The sequence below is a fragment of the Anolis carolinensis genome, chromosome 1 (genome assembly GCF_035594765.1).
Source record: "Anolis carolinensis isolate JA03-04 chromosome 1, rAnoCar3.1.pri, whole genome shotgun sequence".
NCBI classification, from domain to species: domain Eukaryota; kingdom Metazoa; phylum Chordata; class Lepidosauria; order Squamata; family Dactyloidae; genus Anolis; species Anolis carolinensis.
Window position 1 is genome coordinate 182402174 of NC_085841.1, and position 18275 is coordinate 182420448.

The window sequence follows — 18275 nt, forward strand, 5'->3', positions numbered from 1 at the left end:
CACTTAATTAAAACTTGGGGTGAGAAAAGGATAAGAATACAATCACGGAGACCAGGGACATAAGATAAAAACAATCTAGAGGGTAGATGATGGGGGAGTAACAAAAGAAGTGTGTAATAGTTACTCTCCGAAAGCACATCGGAAAAGCCAGGTTTTTAAATCTTTCCTGAAGGCTAAAAGAGTGGGGGCTTGCCTAATTTCGATGGGCAGTGAGTTTCATAACCGGGGGGCCACAGCAGAAAAGGCCCTCTCCCTTGTTCCCACCAGGCGGGTCTGGGATACAGGTAGTGGCGACAGGAGGGCCTCCCCTGATGATCGAAGAGATTGGGCAGGTTTATGGTAGGAGATACGGTCACGAAGGAATAAGTGAAACGTTCTGAATCTTGATGGTCTAACAGTGGTAAATGTGTTCTACCACTGTAGCACGTTTTACCCCAATAGCTGTAAAAATGAGGGATAAAGAAGCCACTTAAATATTCTGACTTGCAAAATTACTATAAGAAAAAGTAACAAAATTTCATTAATTTCATGGAGACTTTTAAGCAGAGGTTGGATGGCTATCTGTCGGGGGTACTTTGAATGCGATTTCCTGCTACTTGGCAGGGGGTTGGACTGGATGGCCCATGAGGTCTCTTCCAACTTTATTATTCTATGATTCTATGATTCTAATGAAATGTTTACTAATGATACTTTAGAAATACTTTAGAAGTGAAATGCCAATGCCCTCTAATTTTGCAATGACTTTTGAAACTTTTTAAATTGATTGCACAGCCCTAGTAGCTACCCCTTCTACTGAAGGGCAATGTAATAGCTTCTCAGAATATTATCAGCCTGGAAAATCTACGTTCTGAGTGCCATTCTACCTTAGTCGACGCATCTGATAGAAAACTTTTTTGTCTAACTCAAAACAAGTGTGCTATTTGATACTGGTAAATACAACCAATAGTAGTAATCTTTCAAAAAATTTCATGAACAATATTGCTTCCTAACCCTTGACATATGGTTTATTGCTTCCCTCCTTGTCCTTTGGAATCAAGAGGTCTATACTGTCTTGCAAATCAGGGAGAAAGCCCAATCAGGCAGGAATCCACTCTTCCAGGTTTTGTTTTATTAGAGTAGTCCCCTGGTTCTCGCAATGCAAGAGGGACTTAAGGGGAAGAGAGTGATGTTATGTGGAAAGGGGTGATTTCCATAACTGCATTGAGATATTCCTTTTTTTAACCTTCCAGCTCCTCCAATTTGGGCTCTGATCACTAGAACTCCCCAAGTATACTGGGCTCAATTTATTCATTAAGAACAGAGTTGGGAAAAACCACTTGTTCAGCTACAACCCTCAAACATCATGGCCACTGCTAGGTTTACAAATTACCTAAGAACTTTCTTTAATTTCAGTGTGCTACCTGGAAACCCTGCTCCTTTGTCTTCCATTCCTCACTGCATGTTCTATTCTTCCTCATATTCAGTACACCAGCATCAAGTGCAGTTACAGCAGCAACTCAGCAGAATATATAATTGTTTAGTAGCATCTATAATGATTTCTTGGATTCTCCCTTCCTCAAGATATTGCTGTATGCTATTTCATTCTTTTTAAAAATTACTGATTGCACTTAGTTTGGCTAAGCATCACCTGACAGACTGGTCACATTTCATTCCTTAGTAAAGTATAAAATAAAACTAACCAAAAGCTTTTGCCCGGGGTCTTGTGAAGTATTTTCATGGGGAAATTGTGACTTTTGTCATTTACACAGCAAGCTCTCTAGGTCAAGGAAGACAGTAGATAAATGTTAAGTGGAAGGGAGACTCTGCCCTTGGGGCAAAGGAAAAACAGGGAGTCCATGCTGAGAAATTAAACTCTTGTTCCTTTTTATTTAAGGAACTGATTAAAGAAATCATTTTTAAAAACAGCAGACTAGAATTCAGTGGAGTAAAGTGTCTAATTAAATCCAAGTAGATGTGACTTAGATTATATTTCTTAAAAATTGAACAAAACTCAAAAATGTGTGTTTTTATGTTTGAAGTTTATTACAAATTGGCTGCCTCAGTTAACAACTGAACAGGAAACATCTGAGATACAGCATGTATTCCAAGAACAAGCACAGTGGCAGCATTCAACTGGGTATTATTTACAGGTAAAGTTCCCCAAGATCTATCTCTTAAGTAGCTCTGGTGTCATTTTTTGCCTTCACATTGTTTTTGAGACTCCACCTACATTGACTGTTTAATGTCATTTCAAACTGGTATTGAAGAAAGTGGTTTTCCTGTGCAGATGATGACACAGGAAACCCTGAAACCTGTTTGAAGCCTGGATGGCAACTGCACAAACAGAATGCTGGTGTGCATTACAGATTTCCCTTTGCATACTTTTGTGGGAGTTTGTAGTCTGGCCACCACAGCTTTAAGCTATTTAGCATTAAACTGTCAGTGTGGATAGGAAGTAACTTATGGAGACCCTAAAGTGAACCTATTATGGGGTTTCTGAGACTAAATGTATGTGATTTGCCCAAGGTCACCCTTTGGGTTTTCATGACTAAGTAAAGATTTATCGCAAATCTTGTTCTTCAAAGTCTCCCCACAAGAAAGGAAGGTATCAGTGGGCGGTGGGGAGGAAACAAAACATTTTTAGAAGCACAAAAATCATGGAAGATGGATTGAAGAGGTATCCCACAATGAAAAATAAAGAAGCATAATCAGGACAGAATAATGACTGTCTGCTGTCTGCTGTCAGGAGAAAAAAAACACAAGAAAGAGATGTGCTCCTATTGCAATTGAAAACAGCTAAATAAACCAATAACCTTCTATCCATTGCCTGCTTTTATTGCTCTCTGGTTTGTCTGTTCTTGTATAAACTAGTCATAAGTTAGAATTTGTTTTTGGGTTATGAATCTGATGTTTCTAGGAGAGAAAAGTCAGAGTGTCTGGAGGATGGGAATAATAGTAATAATAATAAGATATATTTCCCACCTCTTCTTATGGTACAAGGTGGGGTACAATAGGGTTAAAATAGAGAGATAAAATACAACACTATTAAAATACATATAACAGAGACACTGATAAAATGTAGGTTAGAGTTCACAAGTTAAAACTGGCTGGTTAGGCCTGCCAGAAGAGATAGGTCTGCAGTTGTGTTTTAAATTCCAATAACTGATTTAGCTGTTAGAGCTCTTCTGGCAGGTCATTCCACAGTCTTGGGGCAACAGATGAAAAGGTCCTCTGGGTGACAATTGATAAAAAATGTAACAGCAAAATTAATTCTAATTATTTCATATTCTGAAATACACCAAAAAATAACTGAAAATTGAAGACAGATAAATCAAGGATGCCAAGGTAATTATAAAATATGTTACAATACCTGTGAAACTCTGGTTGCCTCTGCTAAGAACTTTTTCATCTCTTTTTCATTATATACTACATTCATTGCTGAGCCACTAGAAAGGGAGAAAGAAAGAAAAATCTTAGGTTAAAGATGCTGTCATATCTCAGTGTTTGCATGGTCATAAGTTCTTGTCTTTTCAAACCAATGCCCCTGTTCTTTCATAAGCTGAAGCATGATGGAACTGTTCAGCAAAGTGAGTCAGTATTGCACTTATTCCTAAAAGATGAGTGCTCCTAAGGACATACTAAAATTTAAAAGGGGGTTCTGTAGCAGATATTTCTTTTTCTTTTTCTTTAAAGGAACCAGACACACAGCTTGTTGGTGATGAAAATGCCTATTTGTGAAATGCTTTTAATTCATCTTAGTGTTCATCTTTTAATTCTTATTAATTTATTTCTGATCTTCTTTCAAGACACAACCACTGCCTTTATGGAATCAGAGAAACTGTGTCAGAAAACAGTGACAATGTGGAGATCACTCATACCTTCTCAAGTGAGATTTGAATCAGGAGTTTCAAACTCAAGTATTGATCAAGGAGATATCTAACAGTGAGGAGAACCTTCTGGGAGAATGTATTATGTAGTCAAAAGATCTAACTCCCTTTGTATTAAATCTAGAATTAGGTTTAATAATAATAATAATAATAATAATAATAATAATAATGTTTATTTCTTACCCACTGCTCCTCACAGCCGGTTACAATATTGCTAAAACACATAATCAAAACACACAATCATTTAAAAACCCTCCATAGAATACAGAAATTTCCTCATAAAAAGATGAAATTAGTTTTATTAAGGGACTGCTATGCCATTACCACAATCCCAGACTTGGGAGAGGGAGGATCATCATTTTTGTGTCATGGAGCTCATGATTAGCTCAAAATGCTGGCCAGCTGTGCTGTGAGGTAGTTGGTTCCTGGAAACTGGGACCAACAGGGGCAGATCTAGACTGGATGTACACTGCCTTATATGACAGGATCTGATCCCAGATTATCTGCTTTGAACTGGATTATATGACTACACTGCCAAATAATTTGGGATGAGTAGATAATCTGGGATCAGATCCTGGGATATAGTGCAGTATAGATCCAGCCCTAGGAAGATATGTTCCCTCCCTGGTCTGTTCCTGAAGTCATGTGACTTTAGCCTATGCCAGCTCTGACTCACCTTCCCTAGTATGGACTAAGATGAACTGCTTGACAAAACTTGGGATGAATTTTGCTCATAGGTGTAAATGGATAGTGCATTTTCCTTCCTTATAATGATACCATATATATATTGTGAACAATGGCTCTTATTTCTACTTTTTATCACAAATTTCCTATAATGAATATTTCAGGCATTGGGTCAGATAAATTTCTAGTAGTAAGCAGGACCAGAACACCCCACTCCCTCAAGATGTGTGTTCCTCATAGAAGGCCTCTTAGGAAAGGGGCTCAAGGTTCCAGCCCAGTTTGAGATCTGGCATGAAGGATAGGCTCCTGTGGATGTAAGGGCTTCCCAGATACTGCTGAACCTTCTATTACTTCAAAATATAGGCCAGTCACTGGATCCATACTCTATGCCATGCTAAAACCAGTAAACTTGTGATCATTGAGAGCACTATGTAACAAAATCGTGTGGTATTTAATTTGAAAGTAGTTGTTAAACTCCAGAAACTTAATGTTTGTGGCTGCTGCAAACTATGTTGAATTGCTTGAGACTCTTCATTGAAAAACTATAGCAAAATGTGCTGCAGGATGTCCCGCATGTTTTCCATGTTTTTATGATAGAACCAATTAGGAAATGTATCTATAACCCAAGAACAAAAACTATGTTACATAGTGTAATTCAGTTGTGATTGTGTATGTTCAGTGCTTTCTACCTTTCCCGGGTCAATTCTATTCCTACTATGCAGAGAAAAATGTGATTCATTGGCTGGATCTACACTGCCACACAATCCAGTTTCAGAATGCAGACTTACTGCATTGAACTGAAATATATGGCAGTGTAGACTCCTAATTCAATGCAATTCATCTGCATTCTGAAATGCATTACATGGCAGTGTAGATCCAGTCAAAATCACATAAGCATTTGTTTCACCAAGTTGAAATAATATCAATGCTCTGCATGATACCAATATACCATATATACTCGAGTATAAGCTGAGTTTTTCAGCCCTTTTTTGGGGCTGAAAAGGCCCCCTTGGCTTATACTCGAGTGAGGGTCCTGGCCAGCTTATATTTGGGTTGGCTTATACTCAAGTATATAGGTAACCAGAGTTGAACAATCTTCTCTTATTAAAGTCTTATTATCTTAAATTGCAGTTTTATGCAAGTATTCAAAAACATTTAACCTACTGATGCCTCAATTAATGTAAATTTATTGGTGTCTATTTTTATTTTTGAAATTTACCAGTAGCTGTTGAACTGCCCGCCTTCATCTTATACTCGAGTCAATATGTTTTCCCAGTGTTTTGTGATAAAATTAGGTGCCTCGGCTTATATTCAGATTACCTTATACCTGAGTATATAAGGTACTAACAAGTAAGATGAAAGACCGAAATGCCCAACTTGCATATGAAACCATTTTTTTCCTTTCAGAAGAACCTTTAGAAGGAATGACAGATATGTTTTTGCCTTACACAACTGGGTTTGTAAAATTTTCACCTTAATTTCCAGCTCACACCATACACCTTTGGCCACTATGCTATTATATCCACTCTGGTACAGGACTTATAAGGATAAAGACTAGCTGTTGTTATTGATGTTGCTGTTATTGCTGTTTAGATTGTATTGGAAATCATACCAAAGTCATTAATGCTTAGCTCTGCATATATTTTTCCATGTGCCAATTACTTTCAATGGAAAACAAAATGGTCTGTTTTTGCTTTTTCATTTTTGAATTGTGTGTTATACATTTCTCATTATTAACACACACAAACACACACACACACATACACACGTGCATAGGATCAAAGAATCCTTCCCATACCCAAGAATTCTTCAGATTGCTTTTAAAGTCCCATTGGAAAGGAAAAATAATTTGATTGAGTTATTTAATGAAAGCTTATAATTAATTGCATTATGGAGGCTTTTTTACACATATGCTGATGGCTACATTGTACCGGTAATCATTTCTTCCCCTGGCTTAAATATTCTTTCTGCTTCATTCAGTGTTGGGGTTGCATCCCTCAGATAAATAAGTTCGCCTCTCTTTTTATTATCAGAAGTCTTCAACTCAATTTCCATTTGCACTTGCAAACTGTGCTCAGCAAACTCTATTCCTCTTCCTATCCTCTCATCTGTGAATAAGCACTTTGCTGCATTAAGCTTTGGAGAAGGAGTATTTAGAACATCCCTGCACATTGATTCAACTTGTTTCCAGTTCCCTTTATTTTGTTTTGTCAACCATGACCATGAAAAAAGCAGCTGCCTCACTATACATTTAACATAAAACATCTACAGCTAAAGAGGGGGTTTTCCACATCTACAGCTAAAGAGCGTGATCCAGATATACCCATCTTTTTATGAGTAAAAATTGAAAATATTCTTAGGATACTTTCCAATTCACAAGAGTTCTTTCCTCCACCTCCACATCTGATTTTATGTGTGAATAACATGCTGACATTTAGCGCTAATTCTCAAAAGTTCCAAGAGAAATGCCAGAAAAATGTGTGCCATTACATTTGCTTTAGACATTTAACTGCCTCAGTTTGAGCCTGCCTGATCACTCAGGTCATCTTTCAAAGTCTTCTTCTATATACTCCTGCTGCTAAAAGATGGTGACTATGGAAAGCACAGCTTTCTCATTGGTTACTCCTTGGGTATGAAATACCCTCCCTAGGGAAACTACCCTCATCTAGAATCCAAGAAACAGGTTAAGTACTTATTCCTCCATAGGACTTTTGAGGCGATGGCGATATACCTGCTCAAAGCAGGTTACATTTTTAAATAAAATATTAATAAAAAACAAAACTTTTGTTGAGAATCATTTTTAAAGTAAAAAAAAAATGCTGCTATATACCAGTGAAACAATATGAATTTTTCTTAAAAGAATATCAACATATGATATACAGTACTGTAATGAAGACGAAGACAAAGACAAAGACGAAGACGAAGAAGAAGAAGAAGAAAAAGAAGAAGAGAAAGAGGAGGAAGAAGAAGATTTTATTTGTATCCTGTCCTATTTCCGCTCTGGGAACTCAATGCCAAAAGTACATAATAAATAAACCACATAGTATGACACAGGTAAATAAGGTAAACAATAACAAATTAATAAAACATAATCAAATAAACATTTCATACAAATATTAAAAGATGATTTTGTGAATTAAACACATATCCATATTTAAAAGCCTTATCCATTAAACATTCATTTCATGGATTGTTTCAAACATGTTAATACATCTCACAGACGCACTGGATACAACAGTGCCGGCCCAACATAGCGGCCAATGTAAGTGCCCGCTTGTGTCTGAGGCCTAGCTCTTCTCGCGAGGAGGGAGCCGATGGCCGCCGCCTCCGCTGCCGCCGCCGAAGATATGTGCGGGGCGCAATTTCAGGGGGGCACAGCCAGTAGGTTCACCTACAAGGCGAAATTACCTAGGGCCGCCTCTGGGATACAACCAATAGCTTCATTAGACGGACTTACTTTTGGCAGCATGTGTCGGATCTTCTATTGTTTTATGACAGAGCTGGCCGGCTCCCATCTCAAGATGTTGAACTACTTCCAGTGGGGCTCTATCGTAAAACTATAAAAGATCTGGCATATGCTGCCACAGCAGCATTACAGGAAATTTCCCATGTTGCCTTTGAAACAATGGGAGGAAGCTGGGCAACTAACTTTCCCCCCATAGGATGGGGCAACTGGCGAGTTAGATGATGCAGGGCATGGAGCAACAGGTTCCCCCCACTCCCTAGAAGGCACCACCAGATTCGCCAAGATGCATAGCGATTCCAATGGCTCATCTGATGAGGTCATATATTTCATAGCTAGTCCTAAAGCCTTTGAATATGGATGTGTGATGGATAGGAAAGTGGATTGCTGTCATCTGCTGAAGCAAGTTCAGCATGACTAAGCATGGGCTGGATTCCCATTCTCCTTCCCCCTCCCCCATTTCCTCACCCCCTTCCCCTAAAAATGAAATAAAATATGGACATACCTGAGTTCATGCACTGCCTGAACACAAAGGAAAGTGCAAATCCTGCTTCAGGATTTGAACTTCCACTTGAGTATTTTTTAATGCAAGGTGCAGCTGCAGTAAACCCCATTCTCTAAAAATTAACATGGTTTAAATTGACCCCTAATCTCTCCTTCCCAAATCACAGTGAAGTGGTCCCCCAAAAGTAACAGTTTGAAATAACAAATACTAGTTACTTGTTTCAACCCCCTCCCCCAGGTGTTACTGTGTCACTTTATACCAATGGTTCCCAACTTTTGGGTCTCCAGGTGTTTTGGACTTCAACTCTCAGAAATCCCAGCCAATTTACCAGCTGTTAGGAACTGTGGGAGCTGAATTCCAAAACACCTGGAGTCCCAAAGGTTGGGAACTACTGCTTTATACTGAGTTTAAAAAGAGAGAGCATAAGATGTCACTCATTTCAGAGCATGTTATTTCTGAGCTCTGGCATGTGATTGGGTAATGGGGAAGGAAGGATACAATCTTATGCCTAATTACAAACTTACAAGAAACAACCCTGCTTTGTTATTTCAATAACAACATTAAATTAAAAGGCCATGTCCTGACTTCTGTTACAAAGAGACCAGCATGGACAAATACTTTTTCATTGCTTCTTTAGCCATCAGAGTGCAACTACTGGATCTGAAAACTATGTAACTTCCATATGTGGCATTAGCAGTATTCAAAAAATGTTCACATCTCAGTTCATGCAGGCAATGCAGAAATGTTAGCATGTACTGAAAAATAAGACTTACCTCAAGACATAAGAAGGTCTCAACAAGCATGGATAGCTAACCAAATTTGCAAATTCAACAGCATCCTCCTAAAAATTATGAAAAGGACAAGTTTATATGACTCATGCACTTTCATTTTAGGGGTTCAGAAAATGGGGGAGAGAATTTCCTTATCACTCTGAATGAGAAATCTGGTAGTATCATAGAGTAGCTCAAGAAAGAGGCTTTGTAAATCCTAAGTGTGGCTGCTGAACCTATTGTGTCACTCTGATTCATCTATCTTGTCAAAAGGCCAGGACTCAGTTATTGTTATGTGGCTGGCCTAAATTCTTTGAACAGTCTTGGTTTCCCTCAATTTTTACTCAGCTCAGTTTTGATGCTTTCAAACGGTAGTGCATAGAGAATTTGTGGGACCCCCACTGGGGTTCAGATTACCATATATGTAGAATTCCATGACTTATCCTTTTGGTATTTTCCCCCTTAAAAGGGTCAAAAAGCCAAACCATATAGTGGAAGCTACACTGAACTGAAGGAAGGTATTGGGGGAAAGGCTGCTATGAATCTTCCTTGTATTACTTCTCCCAGGTACAAAACAGAGCTTGGAAAGAACATCTTACAAGTAACACACTACTTTCTGGGGTGGATAAAAGGTTTGCTAATAGCTTTTTCTTTTGTGTATGCAATACATCACATTTTAATTTTTCCCCTTTCAATGCATTGTCACCTTGAGGTGGTGAGAGGGCTGGTGTGTTCAAGTGAACCTGCGGGTGAAGCCATCAGATTCATGTGCTCCCAAGAGGACCTCCCTGGATGGCAAGGCAACACGAGAGGAACTAGACCAAGCACAATCCAAAATCCTCAATGGCAGAGCAGGTGGATTATAACATGGTACATGCTACAATGGCTGTGAAGATGGAAGAAGGCTGCAACAGATGAGAAGCCACTGGTTGTTGAGTTAACCATACCACTGGATGTGAACCTCATTCTATGAAGACTGTGTGTTGTTTGGTGTACACTGACTCCCACACATAAAAAACTCATGCACAGACGTCTTCCAAGAAAAAGAAAAGAAAACCAACAAAAGTCCATTGCCAAGTGGCAATGGGGGCAGGACTGTGAAATCTGGAACTACCTAGCGACAGACTGGCACATGGGTAGTGGATTTGGATTCAGTTGTTCTACCTCAAGATCTGAGGCAGTTGAAAGGTTTAGCAGCTGGATCCATGACTGAACAGCCCTATTTAGAATCCACTCTGCTCACTCCATACTGTGAAGGGGCCAGAAAAGATGAATTAAACATAGTCTGCCTCTCTCATCCCTGACTGGACTACTGCGTTTAGAGGGGTCACCACCTTGCAGCCAAAGAAAATGAAATTTAGAACATGGAACATACAAACACTGTTGGACAACACAGACAATGAATGCTCTGAATGCTTTTCTTGCAAGGGAGCTCAGGTGCTTTAACATTGATATAGCAGACCCAGAGCGCAGGAGAGGGACAGCCAAAGGAAGAAAAAGGAGACTATACTTTCTTCTGGACGGAACTGCCTGAAGAATACAAGGAGTCGACTCATGAAACAACCTGGCAAAGCATCTGTCTGAAGCACCCATCAGCATTAATGAGAAACTCTCAACCCTCCAAATCAATTTTGCCAAAAAACAAGCAGGCAACTGCCATAAGTGTCTATGCACCAACACTAGATGCTGACAAAGGCATCAAGGAAAAATTTTAATGTCAGCTCAGAGATATCTAAGGAAGCCAAAATCATCCTTCTGGGTGATTTTGATGCAAGAGTTGGATGAGATTTCGACCTGTGGAGACTAAAGGAAAAGATGGTGTTGGAAACAGCAAGCCGAATGGCACCCTACTTCTCACCAAATGTTCAGAACAAAACCTTGTCATCACCAACATGCTCTTCCAACAAAAAATCAAGTTTAATATATCATGGAAGTACCCCTGGTCAAAGCATTGGCACCTCTTAGACCATGTAATTATACATGCCAGAGACTACCGCAATGTGCTTCTCACAAGAGCCATGACAGATGCTGGGAAGCCCTGGCCCTTGAGCGTTCTAATTGGAGGTCAACTGTTACAAACAGTGTTATGGAATTTGAATAGGCACAAATGAAGGGTGAAAGGGAAAACCGTGTCAAGAGGAAGGCGCATCAGGCCAATCCTTGTTGGGACTGTTTCCATCTAGAAACCAATGTCCCGACTTAAAAAAAAAAATGCAGATCAAGAATAGGTCTCTACGATAATCTATGGACCCACCACCAAGATCTTACACTTGGAAGGCAATCATGCTAGGCCACAAGTGATAGCCTATGATGATCACATTTTCATGCTAATTTTGGAGAGTTGAAATAATTTTGTGTGATATTTTTAGGTTTCCCCACTCCATTTTAGACCATTTTCAAGCATTAGTTGAAAAAAAGGAAATAGAAAAATTAGAGAGACAGATGTGTGTAATAGTTTGAGAGCTGGAATAGATTGCCAGAAGACCAGGGTTTGAACTCTCAGCCAGGAAAACTCACTGGACAACCTTGGTCATAGACTTCTAGATTTACAGGAAGATAATAGCTAATCCCTCTGAATTATTCCAGCCATGAAAATATTATGACAGAATTGCCATAGGGTCAAAATTGACATGAAACACTCAGTAAGAAGAATAAGTGACACAATAAAGTTCTTTAAAAGTAATGTTTCCTTGTGATATTGCACCAAGAGGTAGAATAGAATATTTTGTTTCGGTGTATAAGATTGACTTTTTAAAAATACAAGTTTGGGAGAATTATTTTGGACTACGAAATCATCAGAAGGGAAGAAGTAAGCAGTTTTCTTCCTAATTCCTTTTATTTTTTATTATGAAAGCTGTCCCAATCTGTCTGGGATTTTTGAAAATGAAAAGAAAAAGAAATTGCATAGCTTTTTTTAGCAAGTAGTTTGAACCTTATATTTTAGATTGAGAAACCAATAAAAGGAAACGTATTTGGCCCTTGGCAAGTGTACAGAACTCAGACCTTGCAAAAATGAAGTCCAGTGATGACAGCACCCCTGGAGATAGACACCTTATTCCCATTTCAAGGCCAAAATAAGTTAATTGGAATTTTTTGAGTGGATCACTAGTTTTCAGAGAGTGAACATGCTGGAAATAAAATAGTTCAAGAAACTGAGTTGGCATTTAAGAGATAGGTCAATACTGAGGTCTGATGTGGTGAACTGATTTGTATTTCTAAAATCAATACCTGGATCCAACCAGTAATATACTTTGATTCACACATTTCCTTATTTTAATACAGTTCAATAAAACCCTAAAACTACACCACAAAGAGATAAAGAGATAAGGTAAAATTCACATTACAATTTATAGGAGAATTTAAAAAAATTGCATGAGGGGCAATCTTTATACACAATTTGCATTATTTTTAGATACAGGATAAAAATAAGCAATGATGCAGGGATATGATTAAATAGATGAGAAACCGGCAGAGAGCAGAATTGGTCCATCTAGCTGACCCTCAAAAGTCGGCTCAATGGACTTCATCACATGGAGTTGGACAAAATGAGGGAAAACGGGGGAAAGGGTGGTGTTTCATAGGATTCTGTCTTTAAAGAAAACAAAGAATTTCCTCACTTCCATCATACTAAAATTGCCTCCTCCAGCTTTTAACTCCACCATCCACTTAATTTCCATCACATGGGTGGGAAATGACTCCTCCCATTTCAAGGATACCAGCACACTTTTTAAAACAGGTATCCTTTAAGGCAGCACTGCCTTCAAGACCCTTCCACTGAAACAGAAGCACCTTACTTAGGGTGGCACTTTACCTGGAGCCTTTTGCACTGAGATTTGCTCCTATTGGCCCTCCAGGATTCTGATTATGTATCTTTTTTAAAAGCATCACTTTGGATCATAGGGAGTGGTTTATATTAATCCTCATTTTCCCCAGAACCTTTCCATTGCTGATTGATCTTTCCCCAGTGCAGAGGCAACCTGGGAAAATGAGCATTTTGGCTCCTCCCACACACAGTGTCATCGTCTTATTTACAAGCGGGCAACAAAAGAGGGCAACAGTGATTAATATCACACAGGGAAATTGGCCATTTTGCCTATCTCTAGGAACAGAATTTAAAAAGAAGTCAATTGCCAACTGGCTTAGAAAACGCTGGAAAAACCAACACTTTAGAAACAGCTAAATACCTCACCCTCCACAGTTGAGGTTTGTGTCATAGGAAGGGCACTGTGGGTTGCCTTTTCTTAAATGTGTAGAAACACTGATTTTATTGTGTGTGATGAAGTGCTAAGAATCATGAAAACTTGGGAATCCAGAAAATACAGTTCTTGAAACTACAGCTACTGTTCAACAAATGGAGCAATTGTTTTCTTCAATTCAGCACCCCTAGTTGTCTCTTACACTGCTGGTTCAGATGACACTATAAGCAAACCATGGTACCATCTGAGTCTTAGTCACTCAGTATGGTATGGAGACATAATGACACAATTGTCATTGAAATGACCAATGAGTATGCAAAGTGTACCAATTTGGACTGCAGATGGGGGGAAACAATAAAAATCCCTTCAATCCAAGCATGTCAGATAAAAGAAATCAAACCTTGCTTTCTCCTTGCCATATACTTCAGAGGGGGGCACATATGTAAGAGATTACTATCACATGAGCTCTGCTTTCATAAGTGGTAAATCCCAAATAAAAGCTTGCTGAGAACTGGGCTGCCACCTTGCTTGTCTTCATAGGATGCTGGATTTAAACTTTTGCTGAAACATGAATGCATCCTTCCAGAAATAAACAGAGAAACTGAAATTGTTACTATTGTCTTAAATCAATATTACTAAACAGAGATTATATGTATGTATAGGTGTATATGTCTGGTGAGTCAGCATTGTGTAGTGGTTCGAGCATTGGACTACAACTTCAACAGTCAGGGCTTGAATCTCTACTCGACCAGGGAAACCCAATGGGTGGAGAAGTCACATTCTCTCTGACTCCAAACAAATATTGCCAGAAAACTCCATAATAAATTGAACATAGGATCACCATAGTTCAAAATTGACTTGAAGGCACACAACATTAATGATATGTATATTTACATACCAAGGAATCAACTGCTTTCCAGGGTGCCTGAGCCACCTGTAACTGATCAAGAACAGTCGAAAATACAGATCGGTCTTCTGCCCGGTCAATTTGCAGAGGGTGTGTACCCATAATTTCAACCCCGTTCTTGTAGAGTGGCACAGCTAAGTTATTTGGAATCTGTCCACCTACAGAGATTATGCAACCATCACATGCCTATAGGATTTAGATGCAAGGAAAAGGTTAGGAAACACAGTGCAGGTCATTAACTGTAACCAGTCATCTATAAACATGAAACAGAAATGAGAATAGTTTGGATCCAGAGAAACACAAGATTGTTTGGCTCTTACATAAATATATTGCAGCTATTCCCTTCTAGCAGTGGTGACTTACAACCTGCAAACAGAGCATCTACAAGGTTGGGCATCCAGAAAACACCTTTTGGGATACTCTGAAACTGAAAAATGTTGCTTAACAGCTGTGGCTGTCAAAACTCCTCATCATGTTACTCTAAAATAGATAGGAAAAAAATTAAAATACTCTCCCTCAAAATGCTCAGAATTTTATTTTTGTGATTCTCATGATGCCTTAAAGAGAATAATTATGAACTGGCAGGGATCTTAGCAATTATGGACTCATTCTCCCCAAAACGTACACATTTATTTTGTGCAGAAATAATTTCTGTGCACAAAATTCTGTTTTCTGTGAGATAAACCAGGTGCAAATTAGCTATTTCTCATCCAGTTTCTCTGATGCAAGAAGGACAGTGGGTCTTGTTCCCCAAAACTGATAAATTGTTGTGTTGCCTTGCCCTGAAATTTCTCTTAGTTGCTTTGAGGGGGGGGGGGGGGACTAGCCAGACACTTGATTTTAACTGAATTACTGAATTAGGGCATTTATATTTTAAAAATATGAAGATGGCGAATATCCCTTATTGGGAGAAACAGCTCAAAAGCAGCCCTTATCCAGAATTTTGAAATCCAAAATCGGCTACATGGGTGGCTGTGAAAATTACATCTTTGTTTTTATGGTTCAATGTACACAAACTTAGTTTCAGGCAAAAAGTATAAAAATATAGTATAAAATGACCCTCAAGCTATGTGTATGACATGTATATGAAGCGTGAATGAATTCCCCAAGATATCTTATGCTTGGTACTAGTAGCGTTTTGTACACATATGGAAATATAAATCACAATATCTGAAAAAATCCAGAATATTTTTGATCCCAAGCATTTTGGAGAAGGGATACTCAGCCTGTACAAACATATTATAGAAACCCATGAAAGTTACTGTGATACTACACACAATAGATGCCCTTATCGTTATGTTTTGCATTTTAAAAATAATTTTAGCTTCAGTGTCATTGTCCTGATACATCAAATTAAGCATGTGTGTAATTGCTTTCACAATCACAGGTTAAAATTAAGCTCACCAAGGGCAGAACAATTTGAGCCATAAATAACTGTGGAATAAATTTAATCAGCTTGTAAATACTGCACAATATGTCATACCTGGAGGCAGGGGAAGCTGCATTTATTTGGCACTCATGACTGAGTACTTGCCAGAATCAGCAATGCCATGCAAAATATAATGCCAGGGTCAAAAATGCCCAGCCAAAGGTGGCAACAAGACTGACTGCAAAGGCCTTGGCTTCTATTACAGGGCCTTGATTGTTATCCCTTTGAAGCTAGTTCTGTTTCTTAATCTTATATTTATTTTACCTCCTGTTGGTAGATGTCCAAGATTCTCTCCAGTGTCAGTTCATCAAAGTAGAGCCTGTCACACTCATCAAAATCAGTGCTCACTGTCTCTGGGTTGCAGTTCACTACAACTGTCTTTTTGCAGAGCTGGCGCAATGTGCGGATGCAAGAAACGGCACACCAGTCAAACTCCACGCTGCTCCCTGCCAAGACAGAGATGAAGCTAGACCGGATTTTAAAAGTACAGCACACTGCAAGAATTGCCTACGGACATTTAAGCATGTCAAGGTCAAGGAAAGGTATCTAATGTGTCCTAATATAGGCACAGGTGTTTGTAGTTGTAAACATGTTTGCTCCCAGACCCATGAAGCAGCACCTTTCCAGAATTATTGTAGTAGTGTGTGGGTCCTCGAATCATTTACATTAATTCCTCATCTATGATATCTAAACTAAACAGCTTTGAAAAAGTGGGTTGAAATAGGCTTGTTGGGTGTTTTCCGGGCTGTATGGCCATGTTCCAGAAGTATTCTTTCCTGACGTTTTGCCCACATCTATGGCAGGCATCCATATATACAGTACCTCACAACCTCTGAGGATGGCTGCCATAGATGTGGGTGAAATGACAGGAGAGAATATTTCTGGAACATGGCCATACAGCCCGGAAAACACCCAACAACTCTGTGATTCCAGCCATGAAAGCCTTCGACAACACAGTGGGTTGAAATTATTGTTTAGGGGGTGCAGCTCTTGAGGAGCAAGCAAAATGAAAGCTTTGCTCAAATTTCTAATCTTGCAGGAACTTAGAACGCCAGCTGAACTTTTAGGAGAAGATTTTGGGCATTCAAAGAATAATAAGAAGGCAACCTTTTCAAGTAAATGCAAGTACAGCCATTTTTGCATTTTTGTGAGTTAAGCATTCAAATATATGATTATTCAGAAATTACTGTATTACTGGAAAAATCATGAAATCTATTTTTCCTAAGAGAACATTTCTTTAGGCATCTCTAGATATATTCTATGCATTATTCTATGGTCAGTTGCCAGCTGACCCTTCTTAGGCCTTTAAGGTATTCATCTGAAAAGTAGCACCTTTATTTCCAATGCTATAGAATGCAGCACTCAATCACATAATGCAAGTTTTGCATGAGAAATTCTAGTACACTGTGAAAAGCTATTACAGAAAAAGTGTGCCAAACAAAGCAAAAGGACTTTCAAAGGAGAGGCTTAGCTGGGAAACGACAAGAGGACTATAAGCAAGATTTACCTATGTGATACGGTCCGCAGCCCAGTACCATCATTCCATGGTCATCAAATTTTACATCATGCTCCTGAAATAGAACACAGTAAGAGAAGTTATTGGGAATTACTATCAACAGCATCCACTGTGCTCATGATAATAAACCATCTGTAGCTCATAGGGGTTTTTTTCCTCTAGAAATAAGACTATCCGGGTTTCAGTTTGACCTCATTTAACTCCACGCTGAAATAAGCAGGTTTGTTTTGGTAGTTTAGGAATTCTGTTTTACCTTATAGAAGCATTTTAAAGATTCTGAACCACCCTTGTGACATACGTCCTGTGTCTTGTTGAAATAGAATGGAATGAATAATCACGCAATAAACAAGGGAATATATAGGTTTAAAATAGCATTCTAATCTTTCCAATGATTAATGCTGGCTTGCAAAACAATGTTGCCATAATGAATGTTTTCAATTAAAAATAACTTCTAAGATGCCACACTCTGTGACCTCAGATCAGGGTTTGTGATACAGCTATTTGCTATGTTTCTGAATTTGGGACCAGCAGAAAGAGCTATATCTAAAGCCTTAGAAAGACAGATTCAGTCGACCCAAGGCCAGAGCTACATAGAAAGCAGATGCTACAAAAATGACCAGTTTAACTAGTAATAGTAGCACAGAAACTGTTTGCCGATCTCTGCAGCTCCACTCCTGAAGTGTTTTGACCCAGTCATGCTCAGCTGGTATTGGATGGCACTGGGAAGAAAAATGATATTCAAGTATGGAAAATATGTGGCAGTATGGCAAAGGATTGTATACTCCATAGGTTGGAAATCTCAGTAGCTTGAGCTGGCTCTCCTCTGAGAATATCTTGCCAACTGAATCTGGATCAACAGCATACATTTTTTCTCCACCCTTGCTATTTTTATCTCTAAAAATTGGGAGGAGATATTTCTCACTTTTTCTAGATTATGCC

The 18275-nt window shown here is 38.8% G+C and overlaps 1 protein-coding gene across 1 annotated transcript in view; it reads right to left on the bottom strand.

Annotated features, from left to right (window-relative positions):
- Positions 1-18275, bottom strand: part of cps1 (carbamoyl-phosphate synthase 1) — a 167290-nt gene that overhangs the window by 32381 nt on the left and 116634 nt on the right. The window contains exons 24-28 of the mRNA XM_062961130.1: positions 17328-17391; positions 16085-16266; positions 14383-14577; positions 9292-9359; positions 3350-3425 (exon numbers count right to left, since the gene is read on the bottom strand). Of these exons, the coding sequence (XP_062817200.1) occupies positions 3350-3425; positions 9292-9359; positions 14383-14577; positions 16085-16266; positions 17328-17391 (585 nt within the window). The remainder of the gene's footprint in view (positions 1-3349; positions 3426-9291; positions 9360-14382; positions 14578-16084; positions 16267-17327; positions 17392-18275) is intronic.